The sequence below is a fragment of the Piliocolobus tephrosceles genome, chromosome 2 (assembly GCF_002776525.5).
Source record: "Piliocolobus tephrosceles isolate RC106 chromosome 2, ASM277652v3, whole genome shotgun sequence".
Taxonomy (NCBI): domain Eukaryota; kingdom Metazoa; phylum Chordata; class Mammalia; order Primates; family Cercopithecidae; genus Piliocolobus; species Piliocolobus tephrosceles.
Genome location: NC_045435.1, coordinates 107,243,864 through 107,257,806, shown reverse-complemented (window position 1 = coordinate 107,257,806; position 13,943 = coordinate 107,243,864). Strand labels below are relative to the sequence as shown.

General features: G+C 40.2%; 1 protein-coding gene across 1 annotated transcript in view; it reads left to right on the top strand.

Annotated features, from left to right (window-relative positions):
• The window catches only part of USP13 (ubiquitin specific peptidase 13), a 136,855-nt gene that overhangs the window by 21,911 nt on the left and 101,001 nt on the right, over window positions 1-13,943 (top strand). Inside the window, 1 exon segment of the mRNA XM_023184813.2 lies at window positions 6,893-7,018. Coding sequence (XP_023040581.1) covers window positions 6,893-7,018 — 126 coding nt within the window.

The window sequence follows — 13,943 nt, the reverse complement described above, 5'->3', positions numbered from 1 at the left end:
ATACAGTGTCAAAGGGTCACCGTTTTTTAAGCTCTCTTGAAAGGCTGAGCTGATTTATATTGTAGGAGAAGATATACGGGTTTTCTCTGTGGCTTCAGGCTGTGCAATTTTAATAGTTTTTGCTGGTTTATGAGGCATGTACCTGTGCTTTGAGATGGTTTTATTATGCTTACTTAAGGAGGTTGTGAGGATGTGATGGTTTGATATTAGTATTTTCTCATATTGGAAACCAAATGGTCTTTAAAAAAATTCTTTCCCAGCACTTTGGGAGGCTGAGGTGGGAGGATCATGAGGTCAGGAGATCGAGACCATCCTGGCTAACATCCTGTCTCTACTAAAAATACAAAAAATTCACTGGGCGTGGTACACGTGCTTGTAGTCCTAGCTACTTGGGAGGCTGAGGCAGGACAATGGCGTGAACTCGGGAAACGGAACTTGCAGTGAACCGAGATCGCGCCACTGCATTCCAGCCTGAGCGACATAGCAAGACTCCATCTCAAAAAAAAAAAAAATTCTTAAGTTGAACTTGAATGTTGATGACATCTTGTGATTCATCAGTTTTTATATAGTTTGGATACATGCTTTTATTCACTGTACTTTATGTTTTTCCCCATTCTCTTGTCTTTTATTTGTTCCATTACATTTTGTGGTACAAAACATGGTCACTAGTGTTTACATTTTTAGACTAAACTACATCATCTCTGAAGATACCCTTAATTTTTTTGGCCAGAAATTATTTTCCCCTTTAAAAGTGGGCTGAATATATGATTCTGCTCTTTTTAGTTTTGTAATTGCTTATTTCTTGGATCTATTTGGACCTTATTACCGTGTTTCATATAAGTTGTAGATCCAGATTAATTTTCTTCTATACTGATGCTAATTTTCCTAGTAGCTTTTATTGGTGATTCTTTTCCACATTTTTGTATTTCCTGTGATTTGACATATTAAACAGTTATCTTAGAATGCATGTATTTCTGGAGCCTCCATTCTTATGCTACCATTAATTTTTAAAAAAAATTTCCCCAATGCTCTGTAAGTTTTATCTGTAACCTATTTTGTTATTATTATTATTATTAGTTTTGAGACAGAGTCTTGCTGTGTCACCCAGGCTGGAGTGCAGTGGTGTGTTCTCAGCTCACTACAACCCCTGCCTCCTGGGTTCAAGCAATTCTCCTGCCTCAGCCTGCTGAGTAGCTGGGACTAGAGGCTTGTGCTGCCACGCCTGGCTAATTTTTGTATTTTTAGTAGCGATGAGGTTTCACCATGTTGTCCAGGCCGGTCTGGAACTCCTGACCTCAAGTGATCTGCCCACCTTGGCCTCACAAATTGCTGGGATTACAGGCTTGAGCCACTGTGCCTGGCCTGTAATCTATTTTAATTTAATAGAGCACTCTACCACCATTACTTTAAAAAAAGTTTTATTTTGTATTCTGCCTGATATGGTTTGGCTGTGTCCCCACCCAAATCTTATCTTGAATTGTCGTTTCCATAATCCCCACATGTTGTAGGAGGCACCTGGTGGGAGATAATTGAATCATGGGGTTAGTTACCCCCATCCTGTTCTCATGATAGTGAGTGAGTTTTCATGAGATTTGATGGTTTTATAAGAAGCTTTTCCCCCTTTGCTCAGCACTTCTCCTTCCAGCTGCCCTGTGAAGAAAGGTACCTTTCTTTCTCTTTGCCTTCCGCCATGATTTTGTTTCCTGAGGCCTTCTCAGCCACGTGGAACTGTCAGTCAGTTAAACCTCTTTCCTTTATAAATTACCCAGTCTCGGGTGTTTCATTATAGCAGTGTGAGAATGGACTTGTACACTGTCCTTTGATTTTTCCAGTTGCATTTCACCATCATCTTGCACCTGCCTGATTTCTTGGCTGCCCTTTTGTCCACATGGAAGCATGTGCTTTACCATGCTTCCTTGGCTGGTGATCTTAGTGAGAAGATGGCTGGTTAATGAGAGGATGAGGTTGAGGGTTTGAAACTCTATGATTCAGGTAGCTTAGCTTGATTGTGGGCTGTATACCATTTTCTGTGCTTTGGTCACAAGGAAATTGGGAGACAGTTACCCACATGACTTTTTATCAGGATTGAAAGAAGCTATTGGGAGCAGAGGCCATGGGGTGCTGATTCTGTATGTGAAAGACAGTATATGATAGGACCAATATTTAGACATTAATAGGGCAAGAAAGGAGAAAGCATAGATCATTAGACTGGGGTGTTTGTTCTATATGTGACAGGTTTAGAAGGGTTTTCTGTCTTAATGTTCCCTGAATTTTTAGAACTACTGGTGAGCGCATTGGGCAGGGCCTCCCTGTCAGCATTGGCCATGTAGAGGGGCCCACACTACCTCTGTGACCAGCCTTGGTGTCCAGTGGAACAAGCTTGTCGATTTTTTTTTTCCCTCTCTCTATTGCCCAGGCTGGAGTGCAATGGTGTGATCTCGGCTCACTGCAATCTCCGCCTCCTGGGTTCAAGCAATTCTCCTGCCTCAGCCTCCCGAGTAGCTGGATTACAGGCGCCTGCCACCATGCCCAGCTAACTTTTGTATTTTTAGTAGAGACTGAGTTTTACCATGTTGGCCAGGCTGGTCTCGAACTCCTGACCTCAAATGATCCACCCACCTCTGCCTCCCAAGGTGTGGAATTACAGGTGTGAGCCACTGTGCCCAGCCACCTGTTGATGTCATAATGAAATCCTTCCTTATCTGGCCATTCCTTTCTGAGTGTCAAATAATTTTTCTCTTTGATTATGGACTTTGTGACATTATCAAGCAGCTTCAGAAATTGAGAATTCATGTTTGGTATGTTAAATTTCCAGCCTAGTACAGTGGCTCACGCTGTAATCCCAGCGCCTTGGGAGGCCGAGGTGGGTGGATCACAAGGTCAGGAGTTGGAGACCAGCCTGGCTAACATGGTGAAACCCCATTTCTCTACTGAAAATACAATATTAGCTGGGTGTCGTGGCGCATGCCTCTAATCCCAGATACTCGAGAGGCTGAGACAGGAGAATCGCTTGAACCTGGGAAGTGGAGGTTGCGGTGAACCAAGATTGTGCCATTGCATTCCAGCCCGGGCAACAAGAACAAAACTCCATGAGAAAATAAAATAAAATAAAATAAAATAAATTTCCATCAGATTCCCTAATAAGAAAAAAACTCTTGACAATGAAATTCGGAAAGACTATGATTACTTAAGAAACTGTAAACTCTTGGATTATAGGGTATTTCTATATTTTTCTTTAGAAAAATACTGTCCTTGGACATTTTTGTTCTTCTGATTGCGAATTTCTTGGTTCTTCTACTAGTTGCCTAGTGTTTTTTTTCTGACAGATTAATATTTGTTACTCCCAGCCTATGTGGCTGTCAGACTCACTTATTCTACCTTCTGCTTGTTTTCCCCAATTATAAAATGATTTGGATAATGAGATAATGATAATTAGCCCATAATATATAATAAACACCATTTATGTATTGTAATATATCACAGAAAGCACTTTGATGTATTTCACCCCCTTTAAATTTCATGCAACTCTGTGTGGTGGGAATTACTGCTATGGCCATGTTTATAGCGGAGAACACTGGAGCTCAGAGCCCCATATGGCAGCCTGCCTTAGGCCAGAGAGCTAGCTGGTGACAGTGCATGACTTCTATTACAAATTCCCTATTTTCCCCAGTAAATCTTCTGGCTCGAATTCATAGACTGAATTACATTTTATTGGAAGAGAATGGAACTTTTTTAAAAAATCACAATATGTGATGCTTAATTTAATGGATTTAATGAATAATTGACTATTATAGTGATGCAGTATGTTTTTCTTAAGAGGTCTAGCTATCCAAAAAACATGTTTATTTAGAAAACTCTTTTGAAAATATTTACCTAATCTGTTGATTAAATGCATGTAATATGTTGTCTCTAGTTGAAGGACTTTTCTAATTTTATTTAAATGATTTCATGTAAAGGTAGAAAAGTTATCCAGAAACACAAGCTATATTATAATTATAAGCTTTTTTGGAAAAATTTTTTTTTTTTTTTTGAGACAGGGTCTGTTTCTGTCACCCAGCACGGATGGCACAATCATGGCTCACTGCAACCTTGACCTCCCTGGGTTAAAGTGACCCTCCCACCTCAGCCTCCTAAGTAGCTGGGATTACAGGCTGGGTAATTTCTGTATTTTTTTTTTTTTTGTAGAGCCAGGGTTTCTCCATGTTGCCCAGACTGGTCTTGAACTCCTGGGCTCAAATGATCCACCTGCCTCAGCCTCCCAAAATGCTGGGATTAGATGCTATTTTGAAGTCAAGCATTAAAAATTTCATTTGCCAGTGTTTGTTGCTAATATCTAAAATTGCGGTTGACTTTGGTCTCTTAACTTGTAGCTTGTGATTTTGCTAAATTCACTTATTGCTCTTACTAGTTGTTATTTTCACTAGTTTGTGTAGATTTCTTAGAATTTTCCATGTGGACTGTATTGTCATTAGGAAATAGAGACCATTTTACTTCTTTCTTTGTGATCTTTATACCTGTTATTTATTTATTTAATTTGCTTATTGCAATGTGTATGCTACAGTAAGAGGCACATACTTGAGTTAATGGTTAAGTGTTCACATTGTGAGAGGACTGTTTATATCCTCACTTAGAAATTCTAGATACAATGTTGGAGAATTTTATTATTAGAAAATTGTTTAAATTAACAATCTTTATTGGAATTTTAAACAATGTTTTGGAATTTTAAATAATTTTATTGGAATTTAAATTTTAAACAAATTTTAAACAATTTTAAACAAACAAATTTTAAACAATTTTTATTGGAATTTAAACAAATTTTAAACAAAATTAATGGAATTTTAAACAATTTTTAAATATATTTGTAATAAACATCAATGTTTGTTTTGATATTGTACTTTGTGCTCTACTGAAATGCACTGTAAGGAATTTTGTAAGGTATTTATTGGCAATTTTGTCAGGCATTCAAAAGTTAGTTTTACATTATTTTATTATTATTATTTTTATTATTTGGACAGGTGAGACTAACCATAGCTTAAGAAAATCCTCTTCCTTTGAGGAAAGGATGGCTAATTTTGTAGCCTAAGTTTATAGAAAAGCATGTTAAGCAAAGTGAGAGAAAACAAGAGATGAAATTAAGATAGAAAATCAAGTATCTAAAATTCAAACATATCCTTGACTGTTCCTTGTAGCAGTATGTCTTTAACTAAATAATATTATGCGCTTTGAAATGTGGCATGGAGGGATAAAAGGAGAAATAGATTCAACTCTAACACTTCCATGCTGTGTGAACTTGGGTAAGTGACTTATCCTTAGTTTTTTTTGATACTGTAAAGTAGAAATAACAATAAACAACTTGCAGTGGTTAGCATTCAAATAATATACATATACATAAGCTGGGCATGGTGGCTCACACCTGTAATCCCAGCACTTTAGGAGGCTGAAGTGGGCAAATTGCTTGAGCCTAGGAGTTCGAGACCAGCCTAAGCAACTTGGCAAAACCCTATCTCTACAAAAAAATACAAAAATTAGCTGGGTATGGTGGCACGTGCCTATAGTCCCAGCTACTTGGGAAGCTGAGGTGGGAGGGTCTTGAGCCTAGGAGATTGAGGCTGCAGTGAGCCAGGATCCTGCCATTACACTCCAGCCTGGGGAACACAGTGAGATGCTGTTGAAACAAACAAACAAACAAACAAACAAACAAACAAAAAAACAACAATAAAAAGAAAGAGAGAAAGAGAACAATATACATGAAGCATAGCAGACATGCAATAACATGCATTATAAGATTTCATCCTTTATTATGTACTTATTGTTATTACAGATTGAGTATCCCTTATCAGAAATGCTTGGTACTAGAAGTGTTTCAGATTTTTATTTTTTTTGGATCTTGGAATATTTGCATTATATTTACTAGTTCAGCATCCCTAATCTGAAAATCGGAAATGCAAAATGCTCCAAAATCTGAAACTTTTTGAACATCAACATGATGCTTTAACATAAATGCTCATTGAAGCATCTGAGACTTTTGGATTAGAGATATTTGACCTGTATTTATTTATTACTTTTTTTTTTCCCCCGAGACGGAGTCTTGCTCTGTCACCCAGGCTGGAGTGCAGCGGCGCTATCTTGGCTCACTGCAACCTCTCCTTCCCAGGTTCAAGCGATTCTCCTGCCTCAGCCTCCTGAGTAGTTGGGACTACAGGTGCCCGCCACCACGCCCGGCTAATTTTTGTATTCTTAGTAGAGCTGGGGTTTCACCATGTTGGCCAGGGGTTTCACCATGTTGGCCAGGCTGTTCTTGAACTCTTGACCTTGTGATCTGCCTGCCTCGGCCTCCCAAAGTGCTGGGGTTACAGGTATGAGTCACTGCGCCCGGCGCTACATTGTTATAGTTTATTCATGAATACTATCAAATATCATGTGTCACCAAAGGAAGGGAATAATATCTTTGAAGAACCCTTTCCTGCTAAAATGACCTAAAACTTTGCATTCCTGGAGACTTGCACCAATGAATGAGGAAGAACGATGATAAAATATTACAGTGAAAGTTTTGCCAACTTTTTTCTACCTTTCTCTTCCTTTGCCCTATTGTCAGACAAGCATGTTTATTTCTTAGAGCCTCTGGGGATCTCACCTCACTGTGAACGTAGCCAGCATTTGGGAAACGGTTGCTTGGTTGTCCATAGGAACATTTGGAGCCAGGGCTGGGGTGAAACCACTGCTGTGGGTGTCTGTGGAGCTGCCGAAGGGTCATTGATGATGACTGCAGGAGCCTTGGTGGCCCTTTGCCAGGACTTATCTTCAGCGTTTGCCTTCCTTCCCTTTCCCTCTTTCTGTATCTGACTACTTGGCTAGGTATCCTTGGCTAATGTAATTTTTCTCTTTCTTCTAGAATTCTGAAGGTGGACTCTATGTATGCATGAATACATTTTTGGCGTTTGGAAGGGAACATGTTGAAAGACATTTTCGAAAAACTGGACAGAGTGTATACATGCACCTGAAAAGACATGTCCGAGAGGTGAGAGCCGCACTTTCAGAGAACTGGCCTTGATGTCTTTCCTGTAAGGTTGTCTCAATGTGCTTTCTCACGTGGAGATTTGACCATGCCCACATAACTTCTGTTTCCCTTTGATGATGAGAAACAAAAACAGCACTGTTTGCAAAATCCAGAGAGTCTCCCAAACCTTATCTTAACCAGTTTTATTTTTCTTCCTCTAAACTTCTGATTGGTGTTTTTAAGAATACATAGGTTGACTAATTGGAAAAAAAAAACAACAAAAAATACTAGGTTTAAAAATACAGAAAAGTACAGGGATACTCATGGATCCAAAAATCAGAAAAAAACACCCCATTTGAATATTCTTGCTTCAGATTTGTTTTGTTTTTTTAATATAAGAAATAGAGCTTCCTTAAAAATTCAAGTTCCTTTTGTCCCTCTCCCCCACCAGAAGTAACCACTGTTGTGAACTTTTTCTGTGTCATGCATGCCATTATGTTTTATTAAGAAATGCATATTCAAGAACAAAATATAGTATAACTTCATATGTTTTAAAGATGTAGATAAATGCTATCATACGCCTACCTATAATTCTATGAAGAGTTTTTTCCCCTCAGCATCCAAATGTTTCATTTCTTTTGGGATCTGTCCATGTCGAGATACATCTGGATGTATTCATTTCAATAGTTGTTTGGTTTTTCATCTTATGAGTACCTTGTAATTTATTCTCTTCTCCTATTGATGAACATTTAGATTGTTTCTATTTTTTTTGCTACTGTAAAGAATGCAGCAATTAACATTTTTATACACTTCTCCTGGGTGTACAAGTGCCAGATTTCTTCAGGAAATAGACCTCTAGATCTGCACAACATGGTTGTTGTGCAGGCTCATGTTATGCTTCTCTTTGTTTTTACTAGATAGTGCCAAGTCTCTCCCCAGAGTGATTGTACCTATTTGCACTCCGATCTGCAATAATTATGATTTCTTGCTTTCCCACACTCTCACCAACCCTTGGTCAGAGTTCTGTTTTTGCCAGTCTAATGATTATGAAGTGGCATCTGAATATTTGGCACATCTCTTTGTACTTTTTTTTTTTTTTTTTTTAGACGGAGTCTCGCTCTGTCACCCAGGCTGGAGTGCAGTGGCTGGATCTCAGCTCACTGCAAGCTCCACCTCCCGGGTTTACGCCATTCTGCTGCCTCAGCCTCCCGAGTAGCTGGGACTACAGGCGCCCGCCACCTCACCCGGCTAGTTTTTTTGTATTTTTTAGTAGAGACGGGGTTTCACTGTGTTGGCCAGGATGGTCTCGATCTCCTGACCTCGTGATCCGCCCGTCTTGGCCTCCCAAAGTGCTGGGATTACAGGCTTGAGCCACCGCGCCCGGCCTGTACTTTCTATTCTGTTTTTTTTTCTTGTTGGATTTGCCTATTTATATTTTTGGCCTATTTTCTTTATGGATTTATCTTTTTTTATAAGTATGATGAGTTACTTTTACATTCTGGATACCAAACCTTTGTTTGTTACATACTAGATTTCCTTTGAGTCTGTGCCTTACTAAATTTCTTTTGAGTCTGTGGCTTGTCGCTTTACTTTGTTTATCAATTATTTTGTAGGATAGAAGTTGTAAGTTTTGAATTAGTTGGATTTATTAAACTTTTTGTCTTATGAGTTGTGCTTTTTGTATCTTGTCTAAGAAATTGTTTCCTACCTCAAGGTCATAAAGACATTTTGTACTAGTCTATTTTCAGTCTGTTTTCATGTTGCTGATAAAGACGTACTTAAGACTGGGCAATTTACAAAAGAAAGAGGTTTAATACAGTTCCATGTGGCTGGGGAGGTGTCACAATCATGGTAGAAGGCAAAAAGGAGCAAATCACATCTTCCGTGGATGGTGGCAGGCAAAGAGAGAGCTTGTGCAGGGAAATTCCCATTTTTGGAACCATCAGATCTCATGAGACTCATTCACTATCATGAGAACAGCGCAGAAAAGACCCACCCCCATAACTCAATCACCTCCCACCGGGTTCCTCCCATGACATGGAGGAATTGTGGGAGTTACAATTCCAGATGAGATTTGAGTGCAGACACAGCCAAACTATATCACATTTCTTACAGTAGTTTTAAAATTTTTATTTAAGTGTGTGTGAATGTGACTGTTTTAATGTTTTAGATCTTTAATCCATGTATAATTTATTTTTGTATTTGTATGAAGAATGGGAATCTATTTTTTCATATTGATAACCAGTTGTTTTATGATTCATAGAGTAGTACAACCTTTCCCATTGATTTATAGTATCACCCTTTTATTTTTATTTTTATTTATTTATCTTTTGAGACGGAGTCTCTCTCTGTCAGCAGGGTGAAGTGCAGTGGCGCGATCTTGGCTCACTGCAACCTCAGCCTTCTGGATTTAAGCGATTCTCTTGCCTCAGCCTCCTGAGTAGCTGGGACTACAGGCGCACACCACCATGCCCGACTAATTTTTGTATTTTTGGTAGAGACAGGCTTTCACTATGTTGGCTAGGATGGTCTTGATCTCTTGACCTTATGATCTGGCCCCCTCTGTGTCCCAAGGTGCTGGGATTACAGGCATGAGCCACCGCGCCTGGCAGTATCACCCTTTACACACACACACACACACACACACACACACACATTTTGTTTGTGTTCTGAGACATGCTGTCACTCTGTCACCCAGGCTGGAGTGCAGTGGTGCCACCACGGCTCATTGCAGCTGCAACCTCCTGGGCTCAAGCGATCCTCCCACCTTAGCCCCCCAAGTAGCTGAGACGCAGGCATGTGTCACCACATCTGACTAATTTCTGTACTTTTTGTAGAGATGGGGTTTCCCAGGTGACCATGATGCCCTGTCTTGTGCTCCTGAGCTTAAGCAATCCACTGGCTCGGCCTTCCAAAGTGCTGGGATTACAGCTGAGAGCCACTCTGCCTGGCTACCCTTTTATATTTTAACTTGCCATTCACATTTGGGTCTCTCTTCAGTCTCTCAGTTGTGTTCTGTTGATATTATTTGTCTGTCTCTGCATTGGTGTGGCAAGCCTTGATATCTTTCAGTGCAAGCACTTTTTCCATATTTATTTATTTTTCTTTCTTTTTTTTTCTGATGCTGTGGTTGAAGCCATATTTTTTTTTTCCAGAATTTTCCTGGGTGTTTCTAGGCATTTATTTTTCTATATGGATTATGGAATTAGTTCATCTAGCTTAAAAGTCCTATTTGAGATTTTGATGACAATCACATTGAATTTATAGATTAATCTATAATCCACATCCTTGTTTAAGCTCTATGTTTAAGGTTATTGTTTAAGCTCTTTGGTTTTGTCCACTGCTGTGTCCTTAGCACTTAACAGTGCCTTCCATATAGTAGGTGCTTCATAAATATTTATTGAGTAAGTGTTTAACATAGCATACCTCTTTTTTCACGTTTCCGTTTTGTCATTCAATAAGTTTTGTAATTTTCTGTAAAGAAACTCATATTTTGTTAGATTTTTTTGGTACCCTATAATTTTTTTTTTTTAACCATTACTGCTATCCTTTATTTTTTACACATTAACTGGTTATTGATGGTATTTGGAAATATTGTTAATTAATAAATGGTGATTTTATATTTAGCAATGCTATTCAACTTTTACTTTAGTTCTAATAGTTTGTGCACTATTTTGGATCTTCTCAATGGTCAATGCTGATTTGAAGTTTCTCTAATTTCTCACCTTAGCCTTCCTAATATAGTCTCTGTTTAAGATCCTAACAAAGAAGAGGGGGAGAGCAGGAGGAAGACAATGAAGAAAGGCCAGAAAGTCAGATAAGGCATAAACTCAATGATTAGCTTCAAAATAATTTCATTTTGACTTGCTACTGAATGATTTACACTCTCTAATTCTGTTAGGTGGTACATAATAATTCTTGTGAAGTCTGTTTTGTGACATAATACAGTGATGAAATTTTAGAAAACTTAAAAAAAAAAAAAAAAAAAGAAAGAAAGAAACAGAGGCCCAGAGACTTAGTAACTTGCTCAGGGTCACAAAGTTAGCAGCAGAACTGTGGAATGCTGGTAAACTTGTACAGTCAGCTCTGCCTCTGGAATTTCAACTTAAATGTGTCACTCTCTGACCACAATTTCTACGTGTTTTTGCTCTTTCACTCATTTATTCCTATTTTGATCATTTGTTATAGGTCCTGAAGACCTTCAGGTCCATGACTTGTTTAGCCTACTTCTCATGATTCATTTCTTTTAACATTCTGTAATCCACAGCACCCTGAACTGGACTTTTATTCTCTTGTCTTGCCTCCTTAACTATCCTCCAGAACTCCAAGCAGTTGCTCCATGGGGTCACTATCTACTTCCATGCACAGACTGCTGGAAACTGCACACTATGATGGGTTTGAGACCATGTCACATTTTGGGCCTTTCCTCTTCTATCGCGCCCTCTCACTGCCCGCCAAACCTTCTACTCTGTATCCTGTCCCACTCCCGTGAGTGGCCATTCTAACCTTTGGATGCATTCCTTAAGCCTTTTGTATACACTTCTCATCATTCTCAGAAAATTATCTTGACTTGTACTTTGCAGGATAAAAGGGAATGCCTGCACAGGAACTCACTTAACTTATTCCTTGTGTCCTGGAAGCTCATCTGTAACTAGTTCCACTTTCGATTCCATCTCAGCTGAAAGCTATGTTCTATCTGTCCTCAGGGTCCTGTTTCCTCCTACCTCGGGAAACCTGCTCCTTCATTAACTCCACTTCCTCTGATATCTCCAGCTTCTCCCTCTTCTGGCTTAATTTTCTCCCCACCTTAAAAAAGAACACACCAGGCTGGGCTCAGTGGCTCACACCTGTAATCCCAGTGCTTTGGGAGGCCAAGATGGGAGCCTGACTTGAGGATGGGAGTTTGAGACCACCCTGGGCAACATAGTGAGACTCCGTCTTGACAAAAAAATAAACTAATTAGCCTGGAATGTTGGTGCATGCCTTAGTCCCAGCTACTTGGGAGGCTGAGGTGGGAGGAATACTGGAGCCCAGGGATTTCAGGTTACGGAGTGAGCTATTATCAGGCCACTGTACACCTGAGCAACAGAGTGAGACTCTGTCTCTTAAAAAAACAAAACCAACACCACAAAACCGTCTTTCTAATTTGTGTCCTTCTTCAGTCATTGCATTATTTTATTAAAAGCTTCTTTAAAAACTTTTCTGATCTTGTCTGTACTATATCTGCCTCTAAGACTCAACACTGCGGTCTGATCTTGTTAATCCACTAACACTGCCCAGGTTGTCAGTGAGCTCTTAGCTGTCACACATGGGGGATATGTTTTGGTTCTAATGTTACTCGACCTTTTGAGTATTTGCACGTTTGAGCTTGTTTTCCTCTGGAACTGTTCCTCTCCTGTTTTCTTTGACACCATTCTTTTTTTTTTTGAGACGGAGTCTCGCTGTCGCCCGGGCTGAAGTGTAGTGGCCGGATCTCAGCTCACTGCAAGCTCTGCCTCCCAGGTTTACGCCGTTCTCCTGCCTCAGCCTCCCGAGTAGCTGGGACTACAGGCGCCCGCCACCTCGCCCGGCTAGTTTTTTTTTTTTTTGTATTTTTAGTAGAGACGGGGTTTCACCGTGTTAGCCAGGATGGTCTCGATCTCCTGACCTCGTGATCCGCCCGTCTCGGCCTCCCAAAGTGCTGGGATTACAGGCTTGAGCCACTGCGCCCGGCCGACACCATTCTTTCTTGGCTTCCTCTTATCCTTTCTCAGTTTTTTTCACCAACACCTTTTCCTTTGTTTACCTTTTAGTTATCCGCATTTCCTAGGATGCCATTTGGCCATCCTGTCTTCTTCCTCAGAAAGATACTTTTCTTCATCAGGGTTATCCATATTTTTGTTTAACCACTTTCTCTAAGCTGATGACATTCAAATTAATCTCTCTCTGGAGGTGAAGATCTGATCATCTTATTCTGATCTGGATTTTTCTACTCCAGCATTTCATAGGTACTTCAACGTCAGTGTGCCCAGACTGAACACCGTATTCTCTTGCTAAAAAGTTTCCTTCCTCTTCAATTCTAGAGACCTAGATATTCTTTGATCTGCTTTCCCTCTGTGTCTTACTGGTGATCTTGTTACCTGGGCTTCCCAAATAGCTCTGAGGTCCACCCTGTCTTCTCCATTCCTGCTGTTCTTGTCTGAGTGCTCATTATCCTTAAAAGGACTAGTGCTGACCAGGTGTGGTGGCTCACACCTTTATTCCTGGCACTTTGGGAGGCTGAGGCAGGTGGATCACCTGAGGTCGGGAGTTCAAGACCAGCCTGACCAACATGGAGAAACCCCGTCTCTACTAAAAGTATAAAATTATCTGGGCATGGTGGCGCATACCTGTAGTCCCAGCTACTCAGGAGGCTGAGGCAGGAGTATTGCTTGGACCTGGGAGACTGAGGTTGCAGTAAGCCGAGACTGCGCCATTACACTCCAGCTTGGGCAACAAGAGTGAAACTCTGTCTCAAAAGAAAAAAAAGGACTAGTGCTGTTGCTTCCTGACTAACCTTCCTTCCCTCAAACTTGCTGCCTTCAATCCCACCCCGTCTGCACACTGCTACCAGAGCCATCTTTCCAAATGCACATATCTATGGCACACTGGCACTTAAATCTTTGATGTTTCTCCCTCTTCTACAGGATGAAGTCCAAACTCTTTTGCATGTAATTATAAGGTGTTCATGATCTGGAGCCTGCAGCGTTTCTAACCCTTTCTCTTATTCCACCAATTTTGTGCTCCAGACATAGCAAATCACTTCTCCTTTCTGGAGCACACTGTGATTTTATGCTTTTGTCTGGGCTGTTTTCTCTGTCTAGGATGTCTTACTTCTATCCCCACTCCCCTCTTACCTGTTTTACTCCCTGTAGTCAGGATATCCAAGCATCCATCCATCCATCCATCCATCCATCCATCCATCCAT